Below are 17,582 nucleotides of genomic sequence, written 5' to 3' on the forward strand. Positions count from 1 at the left end.
GAAGAGTATAAAAAAAGTTTTTGCTTAAGGGAATATTATTATATTTAAACACATATATACAAGGTATATAAAATACAGCACAGAGCTGGCAGTGCAGATGAATACAAAATTAAAAATAGAAAAAAAAATCCCAAAAAGTCCATACAATTTTATGCAGGCTTTGGAAAAAAATTAAAATGTAAAAATATTGAAAATTTGACTTCAATATTCGCTATTATACATATCTATATATGGAAAGTCCGTTCCATTTATACGCAATATTCCAATCTGTATTACTACTAAATAAAAACAGCGTGGACAACAAAGTGTCTTTAAATTATTTTTTGAAAGTGTGAATTTAGATGCCTAAGAAATTCTGCTTTAGCTCTTGAAGATGGAGGGAAAACAGCTTGGCAGAATTCGCATATGTCCGAACTATCCCGATCCCACTTCTCACCAACTGCTATTGATGGGTCGTCGTCTTGATGTGAAGATGGCTTCCACACAGGCTACAAAAGAAAAAAAGAATTTATATATATGGCTTTGCAATGCTCAGTTTTTGTGCGTTTCTACAGCATTCATTGTTATCCGAATTTGACAATGAGATAAAAAGATTGCTTCATGCAACTTTTAGAACCTGAAGTTAAGTTTTGGCTTATGTTTAGTGGTCCAATGCCTGAAAATTGTGCTGCTCCAAGTGAAGCCAAGTCCCCTGACCAGATCTACCCATAAATCTAAGATGGTCAGTAGATCTAGCCACTATATTATTCCATATGCTTATGTCCTATTCGGGGGTGTAAACAATGGCAATTATTTATTTCAGGTATTTATACACTGAGTGGCCAGATTATTATGACCACCTGACGTTTGTGGGCAAATTAGCTATAATTTCGCGCTGAAGGTGCTAGAGGGCCAGACCATTATAAATAGGGAAGGAGGTTGTTTACCACGACAGTAGAAGTGATTTAACAGGCTTTGAATGTGGGATGATTGTTGGCGCGAGCCATGGAGCGAGTATCAGCAAAACAGCAGAATTCGTTAAATGTTCAAGAGCAGCCATTGTTAAAGTGTTTAAAGACTGGACTGTCAGCCGAAAATCTGGGTCTGAACGTGCGAATTGTGGCCGTCAGCGACTAGTCAATGTTAGGGCAGAACGGAGAGTGGCAAGACTGGTACAAGACAACAGAAGGGCAACAGTGCAGTGTCAGATTCCTCGCATCACCTTTCAGTCCCCATCTCACATGCATACATACGAGGGGCCAATTTAGACAGGTGCCAATTAACCTACTAGCATGTCTTTGGAGTGTGGGAGGAAACCCACACAAGCACAGGAAGAACATGCAAACTCCTTGTAGATAGTGACCTGGTCGGGATTTGAACCAGGGACCCCGCAAAAGCCCTAACCACTAGGCCACGGTGCTGCCCACAATTATCTGGATAAAAGTATTCCCAACGATCCAGGCTGGGAATGGTCTGAGGTGTCTGCACAAGCTGAGAGTAGCTCAATGACATATAGCAGATCCTGACCCTACCATTATCAGCTGCTTTACATAAAGATTGTCTTATTTATGTAGACGCAAGATATGGTCGGGGACCTGATTTTCTTGTGCTGCAGGTAACACTTACAGGTCTTGTCCCTTTCCCAGTCTGGTTGGACAGTGAAGCAGCAGACGGATAAGCTCTCTGCAACTCTCCTCTCTCTCTCTCTCTCTCCTACTATCAGTATGATTGTTGTCAACACATGAGCACTGAGGCACAACTGATTGGCTTCTTGTGCTGCTTTTAAGCTGTGATGTACAGTAAGAGGCTTATATTGAAATTAAATTCAGGTACTTACACAGCTTGCATTTAAAAATGCATTTGATTACATATTAATTAATACAGAGACACATAAATGTGAGTCTAGCTTTAAGATATGCTCCGGTTTTAAGTGAAGAAACATTGGAGAATGTTCCTCTGGTTTTTAATTCAAACATACAGTATATGACTCTATAAAAAGGTAATTGGTGTATTCCTGTGTACTAAACAAACCCCAGTCATAAACATAAGATAAACAACAATAATATTTTTATAAAGAAGCCATACAATAGGATGAACCTTCATCTTTTTTATTTTATTTTTTTACCCTGGCTTTTTTGCCCCCCCCCCCCTTTTTTTTAAATGTATAGCAAGTGCTTAACTCTAATGAACATGACCAGAGAATGAGTTGTCCCTTAAATTAAGCATTTTTCAAAATTTATTTTTGTATATTGTTAATCTCTAATATATTGTTACATTCCCTGCAAATTAATTAAATGGTACAAAGATCCCAAAATTAAGTTAGTTAGTATAATACTTTGTATCAGTCGCCTTAGAAATAATTAGCAAAATACATTTCTCATTAAATCTATCCATTGTCACGTTCCAAATGCACTGCTGTGATTTTAACTAATTGGTTATTAATATAATTATTATTAATATTATTATACAGGATTTATATGGTGCCAACAGTTTATCTTTTGTTTAGTAGACTGGATTAGCTAAAACTTCCCAAAACAGTCCAATTTTTGAAGATCAGTTTTTAGTAATAGGATTACTTGATTCCATGGTTAACATACATAAAAATAATTAAAGTAGTTTATCATTATGGTGGTTTTTAACAAAATCTCTTTTTAACCTGAATTTAAGCTCAAACAGACCATAATATTGGACGAGCCATCACAAAGCAGAAGATGATGGCACTCGTCACACATGCTAGCATCTTCTGTGTTGACAAAAAAATCTATGTGCTGACAGGGAACGCGTTGCACATAAAACAGCTGTTGGGAGGCCCATTTTATGCTCATGTGCGATGTGTTGATAAATGAAAGTTCAAAAAAGCTGGAAGTGCCTCAGTACCTGGAGGGGAGAATATAGTGAAACCCTGTTTGCAACACATAAATATCATGAAAAAGGACACAATTGCCACATCACTGGGTGCAATTCTGGAGCCCAATGGAATCTCTAACAGAATGGAAAGCTTGGTCCTGCACAGATTCACAGAAGGTGCATAGTAGCAATGCCTGCACCACTCATAGGTGTCACTTTACTAATTCATAGACATGCACATCTTACAGGGCCATGTATAATTCTAGTGTTTTCAGGTGACTATTGTAAAAGCCACAGGTCTTTAAAAGAAAATCGCAAACTAATATGAAAAAAAGATTGCAACTCATTTCACCTTGTCCTCCATGGGCACCATGTATTTCTGTTGCATCTTTTTACACCTGCCTCCCCTTTATTGAATCTTGATTGCAATATGATGTGGTACACCAGCCTTTCTCAACCACCATGCCATAGCACACTGGTGTGCCTCCTGGCCTCCTCTGGGGTGCCTCAAAATTTTGTGGTGGGACTGATGTTAAGAGGGGAATAAAGACTGATGTGAAAGGGGAACTCAATGTGAAAGGGGGCTCCAATATGAAAGTGCGGCTTCTGATGTAAAGAGGGGGCTACTGATGCAAAGGGTGTTGTGAAGGGGGAATCTTGATTTGAAGGGTTTTTGTGTGGGGTCCCCCTTAAAATCTATGACATTTTAGGCTTGGGTGCCTCGAGATTTTGCATACTTTTAAATGGTGCCGTAGCTAAACAAAAAAGGTTGAGGAACACTGGGGTACACCAAGTAAATAGTATAGTTTGTGCTTTCCTCATCACTACTACTGCTTCAAGATGCTACAGCGCATGGAAGGGGGCTTGGCATCCTGTTTTAGGCTTTGCAAAAATGGCTTTTATATTACTTTATATCATGGTGTACAACTCCCAACCTGGAGGACCAGGTATTCTTCATTGTCTGTGTCACTGCCAGAGACCTTGAGGACGTGGGTGTTTCCACGAAAAACTTTGCAATTGTGGGTATTATTCTCTATGGCAGTTGACGGTGCAAGCCTCAGCACTTTTGGGTGGGTACATCATCATGTACTCATAAGTAATGGATGTCTGCAAGATATTCATCTAATGCAACCATGAAACAGAATAAACATAACAGTAGTGTATCTGTTCTGTTGCAGGTCAAGTAGCTCATCTGTGTGTAGTTTGATGGAGTATGTCCCCGGGTGCACGTGTTCAGAATGCCCACGGAGAAAAATTCTGAACTAAAATCCAATCCAAAAATCCCCGCTATTGATTACGAATAAAAGGCAATAGGTTTTAATGATCACAGACACCCCCCACATCAGAGCTATTATGTAGACACTTGGATGAAATGTAACCTGCTGAACACCATGGCGGACTAACTAGAAGCAGTAGTATTAGAATCTTATAAGTGGATTTAACATAAGCCTAGACATGATCAAAATAGTGGCAGGGTTGCTTTTGACGATATACTGCTGGATTTCAATTTTAAAAATATTTTTACTGTAAAATCAAAAATTGAACAATCAACCTGCTAGTATGTACAAAGCCCAGGCAGTTTTAGGTACCCACATCAGCCTTCATTGCCCCCTTTACGCACAGTGTTGGGATTGGTAATGCACGGGCAAAGATCTAAAACCTTTGAGTAGTGTTAGAGGCTAATCACACCTTTCCCACTGTATAATCATAATTAATAATGGACGGCCTCACTGGCCAGTAGGAATGTGTGGCAGGCAGAAGGTTGAGGGCTCTGGTTTCGCCTGGCACTTGGGCATACAAGGGGTGATGAAAGCTGATGCAGGTATGTAGAGGCACCTCTAGCTGCTTGCACCGTATACCCGTCATCAGATTTATTTTTCCTTTTTCTTACAGTGATGTTTTTGTTTTTTACCATCCTCAATTTGAGGAAAATTTTTAAGATGAAATAAAATAATAAGTCTAATAATATTAAAAGCGATTTGAGGCTTTTTCCCAAAAGGTGCCTTTAATCATGTAACAGTTGATGATCATTTTCCCCACTGCTAAAACGAAGTATCACAGCTCACCAGAGCTGCAATCTATCCCTGCAAACGCTTACAACCACATAAGCTGCTGCCTACTTCTATAAACAACTGTGTTTGGTAACAGCACTTGCTTCCTAGATGAGCAGGGGCCAGCCATATGGACCATATGGGATCTCTAGAGCATACTTGAGATGTCCACGTTAGCATGTCAACCTCCAGAGTAGATGAAAGTTGCGTACAGCCGTCTGCAATGGGATGTTCGTACAGAAGGATTAAAGCATACTGAGATTGGAGAAGGGAATTACTTGGCAGTACGCGAATGTGATGACTTATGTGTCGAAACATTCCGTAGACCTCAATTATTTGCCGGAAGGACGACAATGTGTGTCGCTCCCAATTGTGTTTTCGGTTGTCAACAAACTTCTATGTTTTAGCTGACCTTCCTGCTCTACCGAGTGTTCCTCTCCCATCATGCCTGCTGCATTGCAGCTATAGAGTGCAGGAACATTGCTCGGATTTAAAGGGTAAAGTTTCAAAGTCAAAATATTACATTTACTTCAAAATGAAGTGCTACCTAAATCCCGGCGCTGTCCATGACTGCTGACTAGTATAAAGATAAAGCTGAACTCGGCCAAAAAATCACAGGGCTGTCCATGACTGTAGACTAGTATTAGGATTCAGTGGCACCACAAGGGGGGTGCGGCCCGCACCCGGGTGCCACCATTGGAGGGGTGACAACAAAATGACCGTCATTTTGGTGTCACCCCCTAGGAACAGTGTCAGGAGAGAGGAGGGGATCCGGCGGCATACCTCATCCCACCGGGTGAACGTCCCCTCGTCTCTCTGCCGGTGTCCATCACCAAGATGGCTGCCGGCAGGCGCCAATAAGACAACCGCATATTCGCAATGACGTCACGGCAGGGTGTCACCTGGTTTCCGCTCCGAGTGACACCCATCCTCGGAACGCACCTGTTAGGATTAATACAAGAGTACAGGTAGGCTTGGCTCATGCATGACCCAACTACTTAAAGCTGAACTCCGGGCAAACAGCTAAACATACATATGAAATACATACAAGAGATAGGATTCATTTTCCAAAGAATTTATATTTTCTGTCTATCCAATCCTGAGATTTACACAGCTCTGATGCACAGCACTGCCCCGTCTGGCACGGAAGAATACCAGAGTTTTCTTTGCCACCATTTTCAGATGTGTTGAAATGGCCAGTTGAAGTCACCATCGGACATTCATGTCAAAGGGTGACAATTCTGCCAAGAACGTCACCCTTTTTTATGGGGTGACAACTCTGTATGCTGGTCTCCTAATTGCTCTCATGGGTTGTCATCCTGTCACATGTGCTTCCAGTGAAGACCTTAAATCAGGGGTAGCCAAACTGCAGCCCTCCAGCTGTGGGGAAACTACAAATACTATCATGCATCTGCCTCAGTAGGCTATTATTATTTGCCTGCTCCTGTTTTTCTTTTTACCTTTTATCACCGATATATTTCCCGCCCCCCCATTGTCACTTGTTTTGTTATAAAACTAAAAATTGAAAAAAAAATAAAAATACAGGATTTTTATTTGCAAATAACTTTGCAATGACACTGAAACATCGTTTATATGAAATGATAAAATACAATATAAACTTATTTACAGTAACACTACTTTTTTATTGCTTTATGTCTTCTTGCCTATAGATTGCAAATACAATCGTTTTTGCAAGACCATATTGTCAAAAGAAAGCCAAGTTTGTCCCCCCTAAAAAGTGTGAATAACTTTGTTATCTAAATAATGACAAAGATAATGTCAAATAAAAGGGCCCAAAGTTGAATCATAAAAATCGCTCTGGTCGATAAAGGGGTATAAAGGTACAAGAGCTGAAGAGGTTAAAAGGAATATAACATTACAGAAAAAACATAGTTCAAGAAAATATTTTTTTTTAGGAAATACACCAATTCACTTGCATTTTTAAAAACATTTTTTTTTCTCTAGCTGCCTATTTTCTTATCAACTTGCAATCACATACCAGCTGTTTCTTGTGTTCTGGTATGGAGGAAAATACACAATGCAGAAGGACACCTAGTGGATGAACAATATACAACAGGCACCAGATTAAAGCAGGACTCTAGGCTAATACTACAAAATGAGAATTAAATACAAAATATATATATGTATATATATATATTCTCTAGTCTAGTCTTGGAGCTCGAAAAGATATTTTTCGATTTCCAAGACTAGACTAGAGAAAAATTCTAAAATTAGGAGGCATCTGTCATTTGTAAGGAGCACACGGAGCTCCTGGGATTTGTACATCTCTGCTTTAATGTATTATATTGTTTTTATACACATATATATTCAGGATGCACCGAATCCAATTACTGATACATGTTTGTTTATTGTCATGTGACAGTTTTTCTAAAACAATACAGACCAATGATTTCAGGACAGTGGTGGAGTGCCAGAGCCAGGTCCCAGCTGCAACCCTGGTAGTTCTTGTGAAAATGCCAAGTATCTGCACTGGTATCTGAACTGGTATCAGCGCATCCCTAATATATCATATTTGTATAGTTATATATATATTTTTGTATTAATTATATATAAAATGTAATTTTACACAGGGGCACTCATACCTAAATCTCTCTTGAGTAAGCTCCTAGAGGGCAGGGACTGATGTGAATGTGCACTGTGTAAATTGTCAGCACTGTATAAATACTTGTAATAAAGAACAATTCTGACTAATTTGCCTAACTAAATTTTGACTTTTTTTTTAAAGTTGAAAGTTTTTATTTGGCACACTGCTTTCATACAAAGCTTGCGCTGATTTTACTATGTGCTAAAATAGGTAAAGGAAAGCATGAAACAGAAGCACACAGCAATCTAAAGGCTGCGGTGACATCTAGAGGCTGAAGGTTTATTCTTTTTTTTAAAGAAACCCCCGGCCTGCATGTGATCATTATGTCATAGGTGACATAGTGATCACATGATCAGGAACCACCTTGATTGGTTCCCTATTGCTAGAGGACACCAGAGCCGTCAGTGACAAGGGGGCTAAGGGGGTCAGTGTTCATGAACACCCCCTCAGCATGGGGCATCATTCAGGGCAAAGTTCTTCTACAGATTGAAAGTGGTAGGTGGTTAATCACCTGCACAGCAACACTGGCAGGGAAACAAGAATGTAAATGGTTAAAGGACAGAAATGTCTGAGCTGACCTCATCAATGCGCAGAATATAACAAAACCAGCTTTTGATGCAATATTCACCTTCCGTCCAGCGATTCCTACTACAGTATTTTTTTCCCCGCCACTAGATGTCCTCAGTCTGATAAGCCAGCATCATCCAACCCCCTTCCTCGGAGCCCAGGTCATCATGGACTGGCCCTAGCCTGTTACGGGCCAGTAAAACTAGAAGCAGGACAGTGATGAGCTCATCCCTCTATCACTCTGCTTTCTCTTAACATGTTTTTTGTCAGCAGAGGAACTAATTGGCTCATTGTGCTGCTTCTTCCCCTCACACTTCAGCCCTGCTGTACAGAGGACTGCAAGAGGTCAGGAGTTATAAAAGATTTAAATTATGGCACCATTGAAGTTCAGGTTTAAGGGCTAGTTCACACCAGATGCAGTCTGTTCAGTTGGCAGCTGCCTCAAAAGCGTGTCACAATGCTTTCCAATGGGGTTTCTGGTGCTCTGTTCACACCAGTGCAGTCCGTTCCGATGCAGTCAGAAAAAATACTGCTCGTCTCATTTTAGCTGCACCTGATCACAATGGAACGCATCAAATACACATGCAAATGCACTGGACTGCACCTGAAAGCCCATTTTAAGCTGAAAAGCACTCTAAAATCGCATCGCACTGAGCAGCGCAGACACACGCAGTTATGGTGTGAACTAGCCCTAAACCATTCTTAGAAGACAATAGTCAAAAGAAAGCCTCATTTGTTCACAGTGTTGCCGTCCGCATGCTTTACTTTTTTTTTTTTAGTGCAACGCAATGTGTCAAAATTGTGTGCTAACACAACGCAATGCATCACAAGCCATTTCATTGACTTGCGAGGACCTTCCGAGTTGGTGTGAATGTCCCCCTATAGGGTTACATTTAGATTCAGGATAAGTAAAAGATGCCCAATTGTAGGTACCATAGTAATGACATGAATAGAAACGTGATTGGCCGATCCCCTACAGGAAACATATCCCTAACCCTTAAAAGTAGCCAAGGGAGAAAATCAGAATTGCAATGAGGATATAAATATTTATATTTTCATACACAGCCAACAGGTGGAGCTCTGGATGCATTTTCACATGTTTACCTGTCCATTCCTATCTGCTTTGCTGAAGTCATTTCTTTACAGAGCTTAACGTGACACTAGACTCAATACAAATGAGTAAACTAAACCTAGGATTGTAGTTCATCACAGAAGTGAGCTTGGAGCGGTGACAACTTTACAACACACACAGGGACCATGGGGAACAATAGTAGCCCCCTCCAGAAGGAAGGACAGTGTCAGCACCAATTCAGAGATGATTTCAGCATCTACAGCCGAGTGATACACAAATAAAAAGGTCGTACATCCCCATCCTGCCCAAATAATCGCAAGGTTCACTCAGCCTGTAGTGGAAAAAAAAACACCTGGACGAATTGCGGTAATCGACCGCACGTATTTTCATTTGCGCATGAGCAGTGTTAATCGCACGAATTTTGGCGTACGGAAACGCCACCAACCTTGCGAAAATCGCACGATCGACCGTAGTTTTCTAACCTGCTGGTTAGTCAAAAGTCAATCGATTCTACAGTATTTGCGTTTGTACACTGCCCATCAACCTTACAAATATGGGACGAAAACACGATCGCATACGAAAATCGGCTGATAATTGTAAGGTGTATGGGCACCTTAAGACACATTTTGGTTAATAATTAAAAAGGTACTTGAATGCATTTTTAAGAATTAACGCCTGAGTTTAGTGTCACTTTAATAGCTGAAATTTATATGCAACTGAATGAGTAATAGCAGCAGTGACTCCTTCATTCTTCACACCTTGCCCACCTGTTCAGAAAGTTTTGTGCAGAGTTTTCATAACACAGAGAGGGGAATTTATCAAAACTGGAACAGACAAAATCTGAAGCAGCTGTGCATTGCAACCAATCAGCTTCTCTCTTCAGTTTGTTCAGTTAGGATTTGAAAATGAAAGAGAGAAGCGGATTGGTTGCCATGCACAGCTGCTCCAGTTTTTGTCTGCTCCAGTTTTGATAAATTCCCTTCAGAGAGTTCTGCTGTGATCTCTCTTTAGGAAACGACAATGCTCTGAAACTTGTGTCATGGACACACCCTTTATGAAAAGGAGTCTGTCGCTATTAATACTTTTTTTGTTTATTTTGAAGTAGCCTGTAAAAGAAGAGTCTGCATACGTACCCATCCAGTGCATGATAAGTCAAACCTTCATTTTTAAAAAGGAGAACTACGAGGCGAGTGATTTTCACTCAGCCTCATAATCTGAGCCGACCTGTGACAATGAAACTGTCACAGGTCGGCTCAGTAGATCGGGAAGTGAGCGAACACATACCGGCGCTCGCTCACTTCTCGATCCTGTGGCGGCAGAGAGCCGTGACATGGGAGGGACTGGATTCCCCTCTGCCCTGTCCAATCCTCCAGCGCTGACTGGCCGGACGGGCGGGTAGAGCTGGCTCTGCTTCTAGATAGGCAGAGCCAGCTGTCACTCATGAAGCTGGGTGGTCCAGACAGCATTGTTGGGATCCGTTCCGGCGTCTCAGTATACCGCGAGCTGTAGCTCGCTATATACTGAGCTTTGGGTGACGGGAGGACGCTAGTTTGTGTCCTCCCGTTACCCTTAGGAGAACTATGGGGAAAAGCCCTAACCCCATAGTTCTCCTTTAAGAGATAATAGCACCTCTGCTATAGGGTGTCAGATAGCATGTCCCTCGCTGGTTGCTGTGGTACTTCCTGCTGACTTCTACATCACTACAAAACACAGTAGTGAGGTAGGAGTCGGTTTGGAGGAACAACAGCCCCAACAGCATGTAAGTTTTGAAATCTTTGTTTTTAGAACATTTAAAAAAAACTGCAGCAAAGCACATATAAAAAACATTGGTTTCAAATTCTGTAAATGTAAAGTTAAAATTGACCCAAAACCATAACAGTTAACCCAAGACTGGATAAACTGACCACAGGCAACAAAAGGCAGATTACCTGCTGAGGTCCTCGGACTGTTCTTTCTGCTACTTCTATAGATCCATCCAAATTTGGAATATCTGGCATATGGAAGGCAATTGTATATTTCCCAGATGGACTGTTGGCTGCTAGGAAAAGACTGCTATCTTCAGCTCCTCCCACAAAGGTGTCCTTGTAGTTAGGTCCTAGTTCATCAACCTTGACATTGTCCATGTGGCATACAGTTCTCGGTGAGCGAGGTGAATATGGCGGACTGCTCACTGCTGTGCTGAACTTCCTAAGCTTGGGGGGAGCTTCCACCTGGATTTTGCTAGAATTTGTATTTTGTTCCAGTGCAACAGGGAGAACTGGCGGCCCTTCCGTAGAACTCTGTAAAAATTCAGAATTGTCCGTGCTTGGTGGGAACTTGATGCTCAAGTTTGAGAGGGATTCTACAGAGACGGTCAGGTCGTCATCTGGCGTCAATCCTCGTGGTGTGATGGGAGCAAAGTGTGATAGGCCCATTGTCATAACTGGCTTCGGCAGTATCTCAGTTTCCTTACTGTCTTCATCTGTGCATTGGATAGGCATGGAAAATTCTAAGGTGGGATCTACATGTAATAAAAGCATTGACTGTAATTGTTTAATATACATTTATCCTTACTGCATTGTTATCTTCCTAATTTCTGCATGAGCAGAAGAAATGAACAATCTAGGCCAAAATAGCGGATTTGGAAAAATTCTCCAATTCGGCTCACTTTCCAGTTCAGTTATGTTGTCCTAGATCAGTGGTGGCGAACCTTGGCACTCCAGCTGTTTTGGAACTACAAGTCCCATGAGGCATTGCAAGGCTCTGACAGCCACAGCCATAACTCCCAGAGGCAGATGCATGTTGGGATTTGTAGTTTTGGCACAGATGGAGTGCCAAGGTTCGCCACCAAAGTCCTAGATTGTTCACTTCTCCTACCTTCTCCAAACTCTTCACCCTTTTGTGAATAGCCCTGTTTGTGTTGTGTTTACATGACAGGAAATAAAGGTGAAACTCTCAACACAAATGGTCTGAATTTTTTTACCCAGGTCAACACAAATAAAAAAAACCTTTGTGCTTTTTACAGTGCAATTCTCCACATTCCAATTTCCTGGATACAGTGGTCATGCAAGTTTTGAAGAGCTAGGTCCTGCAATGGGTATGAGAACTGACCAGGTAGAGGCATGTATGACTGCCTAATGGCATAGCTGATGATGGCAGCCATACACAGTGACTACTTGGAACATGTCAGAATGCAGTCACGCCCACCATCCTCCCAGCCAACAATGCCCCAGCCTGTAGACAATTTGCACACTCACAGAATATTACTTTATGGAATATGGGCAGGTGGCAAAGCCAATGCACTCAGTACCAGAAAATCAGTGAATGCACAGGACCCTGGGTGGCTACAAGGCTGAGTGCAGCGAAGGGCTTCTGTTCATGGCATCAGTTTCAGATGCTTCGGAGATCATTCAGATTTGTTTTATATGTTCTGTGATCAGGTACTCCAGAAAAATCATATTGTTCTGAATGACCTTATCAGAGGCACCTACTCTGAATAGGAAACAGTACACAGGAGAGAGGGGTGGTGGCTTCAGGGCTATGTTGTAGCTCTCCTATAGAAACTACCATAAATTGGGCTTCAGCCTGGGGTGGAGCTACAGCCAGCATAGAAAAAGAAATGTTCTTTTAATGCACAACACCAGCATAGATCAGAACTGGACAAAGTGCTACATATGCACTTGGTCCCCTGGGGGATCCAAAAATTAATTTTAAATTGTGGTGATACTTTAAATAAAAAGTTAGTGCTGTAAGTTCCCCTCAGTGAGGTCTCCTACCATAGTTATGAATGAACAGGAAAGTGTGAGAGAGGCCTCAGCTAAATATGTATAACAGAGTGATTCTGGTGCTCTCTGCAAGGTTTTTGTGTATTCTTGCAGTTAGCTCTAGGTGCCTTCTGTGTACAGAATGGCACTACAGTACATTAATGTAATGACAGGTTCACTTTATACTTTTGTGCAATACTTTTTGGTTTTCCTTTATCCTGCATTTCTAAATGTTGAACTGTAAAATACGTATTACCAGGCACTGTCTTTTTTTCTAACCTATTACTATTAAGCTATGAGAATAGAAAAATGGGAGCCGCCATTGATGAAATGCTTTTCAAATGGCACCAACTCTTGGGCTGTCATCCTGATCCTTGACTTACCACTTAATGAGCCACCAACCTAGAACAAACATACAGGACGATTGTTCCATATAGAGAGTCCGCTTTTTCCAAGTTTATCATATTGAAGACAGCAGACACTTGGACTACTCTATAGGCTACAACTTAAACAAATATAGTACCTATCCCTAAACCTAACCTAACCACTAAATGAATCCATAACACTTCAAATCGAACTATGAAACCCTTAAACTAACATTAAGCTACCTAAAATATAACCCTAAACTTAAAGAATAACTGTGTATTTGTGGAAAAGTGCAAAGCATGCATCAGGCACAGCTGTGATGGAGGTGTGCGAAGGGTGGGCAAGGCAACAAGCACAGAAGGCATAACAAGCAGAGGGGTAAATTGCGGCTGTTTTATCTTTACCGTCCAATCACAGACTAGAGAGAGGAAGGGGCCCTAACTTTACTGCTTAAAGCTGAACTCCAGCCTTACCTTCAGTCTTGCACAGGTTCCTCTCCTGCACTAAAACTGCTTACTCTGATTTCACTGTACACTTTGAGCTTCTCAGTGTGCACTAGAAGCTGCAGAAAGTCAGACAGAGGCCACCCCTATTCATGGCTGGAGGACATCAGAATGTCCTATAAATCTTGTATAATAATAATAATAATGTCCTCTAGCTGGATAATATCCAGCTCTATCTTGCCCAGCCTTACTGACCCACACTTTTCATTCATTGGATTCCAGTTCTTTCAATTAGGGAGGCTCAGCACCACATGTGGGTATTACCTAGGACAGTCTGCATGCAAACTGAATAGGAATGGCCAGACTGATATCCACCCGTCAAGGCATTTTAATATTTGCATAACTTTTTCCTAGAGCCAGCCCACTGCTTACATCAGGTCTAAGGCTGGGTTCACACCTGGGCATTTTTCAGCGCTGATCGAAGCACTGAAAAACGCTCTGCAAGTGAAAACCCATGAATCCCTATGGGCATGGTTCCCAACTGAGCGTATTTCAGCCCGTGGAAACACGCTGAAAAACGCCCTACGCCCAAACAAGTACAGGAGCTTCTTTGGGGCATTTTTCCGCGCGTATCCATTGGTATTCCCAAGTGTGGAGGTATAAAAACGAGAGCCGAACGCGCGTTTCACTGAACGAAAAAAACAAGCTGAAAAAACGAGCAGAAAAAATGCGCCTATGGTATGCCCAGGTGTGAACCCAGCCTAAGGGCTCTTGAGTGGAATACTGGGGCAGGATTCTGTAATGTTTTCAGGATGCTATGTACAGCACCCTGCTGCTCCTAGCCAGCATCCAGAATCTGCCTGCATTGTACAGAAAAGCATAGAGACCCAGTGATCTCAATGGATCTAAAATAAGGCATGCAATGAAAAGGTTACATAAAAAATTGTCATTACCATTTAGGTGGGGGGGGGAGTTAACCGGAAAAAGTAAAAGCAGATCAAATATTAGTTATAACGGCAGCAAAGAAAAGTCAGTCACCCCGGCTTTGCAGTCTGCAAGCAATACATCTCAGGACAGAATCCTGTTGCAGATAATACAACTCCCATTATTAGTGTTTTTACTGCATATTTAGCTGTTCGCCTGGAATAAAACTTAAATCTGAACTCTAATCCTAATCTCCCAACACTACATTAACCCCTACTAACCCTTCTTTACCTTATCACCTACAAAAGCTATCATGCTGTGTGATCAGTGCCAAAAACCACCCAGTCCTTGCTCCAAAAACCAACAGTGCCAGGTTCTCGGTGCCAAAATGAACCAACATTCACCATTGCTATGCATCTTTAAAAACAAGTCAGCTATGGCAGCTCCCATATCCTTATCCTCACAGGTTTTTATGCGGAAAGCATGCTTATAACGTATTTAAAAAAAAAATCAGATAGTTTTTATTAGCTTTTTTGTACAGGCACATACAGTAAACCGAATGCGACAAATATAAAAATACAAAATCGTGTACAGAGTATGTATAAACAGGGAAAAAGGGAAGGGGTAACAAACTAAAAGGGAGAAGAAAAGGGGAGGAGAGGGATAGGACACATCCAGCCTCTACCACAAGGCAATACATAACTCACTGCCTGCATAACAATACATAAAGAGAGATATAGGGGGTAACTGTATATGCATTCAGCTTATAACATATTTTACTTTGCTGATACCTGCTCTATAGATATAAAGAGGTTACAGATCAGGAGATGTGAAATCATGCATTTAATTCACTGTGAAATATAAAGCACATCATACCATTACCAGATGCGATTTCTCCCTTCAGAAGGCGGCTTTGTTTTCTAGTTAACTTGCAAATCCGGCTAAATTGTTCTTTTACATCAGAGAAAACCCGCTCAATGCTTTGCCTGTGTGTAAAACATTTTGTTGGAGAGTTCAGTAGCAGAGAAGGAAATAAAAAACACATCTACGCCGTGCTGAGGTCTTTCAAGGGAGAGCTTACAACCGATAAGCACTTGTACCTAACACAGTAATAAAGTATGCCACTGAAATACCCCTATATAACAAAATGGTTTTAAAATCTTCATTTGAAGCTGTAGTAAAAATACTAGACGGCTAATGTATAAATCTACCGCACAGCATAAAGCTGAGTGAATGCCGCTGGCACAGCATTACCACCACTAGGTGGAGCCAAGGAGCATAGGAAATTCGTCTAGTTACAGATGGAATAAAATTTTCACCCCAACTTCCATAACTCCGTATCAACACTCCTTCACAGAAGCACTAGAGAGAACAACGGATGCACACTGGCCGAGCCAGTCTTGCTCCAACATCCATAGTCATTGACAGAAAAAAGTCTGGCCGCACATTGCAAACTTCACTGAATAATGTATTGTATAAAACAAATACATATCATCCCACCACGGATCCTCTTCACTCGAACATGTCTCATCCAATAATGGCCTTACTCAGAGATTACTTGTTCTCTATGATCAAGCCCATTATTGGGTGAAACATGTCAGAGTGAGGAGGATTCATGGTAGGACGATGTGTACCCGTCTGCTACAAAAAATTCTTCAGCAAAGTTTGCAGTGTGCTACCGGACTTGACTACAATTTTCCACCCTGTTAGTTTTGTCTTGCTGTCAGTTGGAAAATGGCTTAAAGTGTATGTAGAGTCTAAACATACCATTCCGATCTCTACTCTTGCTGCAGAGATTCACCCTCTCCATTTGTCCTGCTGACCATTGTGACAGGTACAAAAAGTGATGGGAAATACAAAATGTTGTTATCAGAACAGAAATTCTTCAAAGTGGACGCCTGTTCCGATGACAACTGTGCAAGAGGGGATTTCCCTTTCCCACATTGGAGAGACTACATGGTATTTCCTGAGGTGTCTCTGGGATAGGAAGTGAAGAAAGATCTCCCCAATGAAACATTGAGAAAACTCAATTGATCGGTTTCCACAACCTTGCTTGCTGGCTACCACTGATATCCATTTATTTTTAAAAAATATATTTTTTTTAACTAGATATAAAGAAATGTAAAATTGCAGGTACAGGTAAATGGTACATGAAAGAACAATTCAGTTCTCAAAGAACCATAGTAAGGGGATTCAACAGATATTAACAGACCAGCATTGGACAACACCAGGTTAGATCTTTCTGCATATAAAATTCAATATGCCAGTCTATTGGCATGGGTGGTGGGTTATGCTACTCAGAGTATATAGGAGTGGTATAGGGGTGACAGAGTACCAGGAGTTCCTGTCTTGAGAGCATTTGGCAGGTAGCAGGCATACTTAGTATGGGGACCAAATATATAATCTAGACTTTGTTAAGGACATACGGCTGAAGGGTTACGTCGACTGGGTGTGAGGTCTAAAAGAGGGGTGCTGGGATGGTAGTAAGGGGTATCTACTTGAAGGAAGGTCAAGGGTACCTACTTGAAAAAATAAAGGTTAAAGAAAAAGAGAAAAGAGTAAAATTGGAAGAGATAAAAGGTGGGTTAGGGTTGTTCTCTGCTCTTCCCCCTCCTCCACCCCACTTTGGAGGGGGAAGCACCTGGAAAAAGTAAGACACGAATTAAAACTTTTTTTTTAATTTTTATTATTTGAGAGCACCACAAGAATGCAAGCCAACTTCTATGGCACTACCAGCCAGTATGACTAGTATGCACTGGGTGAGTGCATCAACAGGTGAAGCAAAACATGGTGCCGCCACCTGCTAAAAACCACAACCCACTGGTGTCAGGAACAGAGCTCTCCCACATCTTGGTATCCCAAAGGGTGGTGCAAGAATAAGGGGAGGCAGTTTTGTAGAAATATAGAATTGCTTGGTGGGCTAGGTAAGCGGCTGAAAAGGGGTCCCACATATGATTATCCCACGCAATTATCTGCTATAAGTAA

At 41.4% G+C, this 17,582-nt stretch overlaps 1 protein-coding gene across 1 annotated transcript in view; it reads right to left on the reverse strand.

Moving 5' to 3' along the window:
- Nucleotides 1–276: 276 nt before the first annotated feature.
- TANK (TRAF family member associated NFKB activator) overlaps nucleotides 277–17,582 on the reverse strand; it is a 46,414-nt gene continuing 29,108 nt past the window's right edge. Inside the window, exons 8-10 of the mRNA XM_018566820.1 lie at nucleotides 15,480–15,583; nucleotides 11,050–11,621; nucleotides 277–488 (exon numbers count right to left, since the gene is read on the reverse strand). Coding sequence (XP_018422322.1) covers nucleotides 312–488; nucleotides 11,050–11,621; nucleotides 15,480–15,583 — 853 coding nt within the window. The 3' untranslated portion in view covers nucleotides 277–311. The remainder of the gene's footprint in view (nucleotides 489–11,049; nucleotides 11,622–15,479; nucleotides 15,584–17,582) is intronic.

The sequence above is a fragment of the Nanorana parkeri genome, unplaced genomic scaffold, assembly GCF_000935625.1.
Source record: "Nanorana parkeri isolate BGI_ZX_2015 unplaced genomic scaffold, ASM93562v1 scaffold979, whole genome shotgun sequence".
Classification (NCBI taxonomy): domain Eukaryota; kingdom Metazoa; phylum Chordata; class Amphibia; order Anura; family Dicroglossidae; genus Nanorana; species Nanorana parkeri.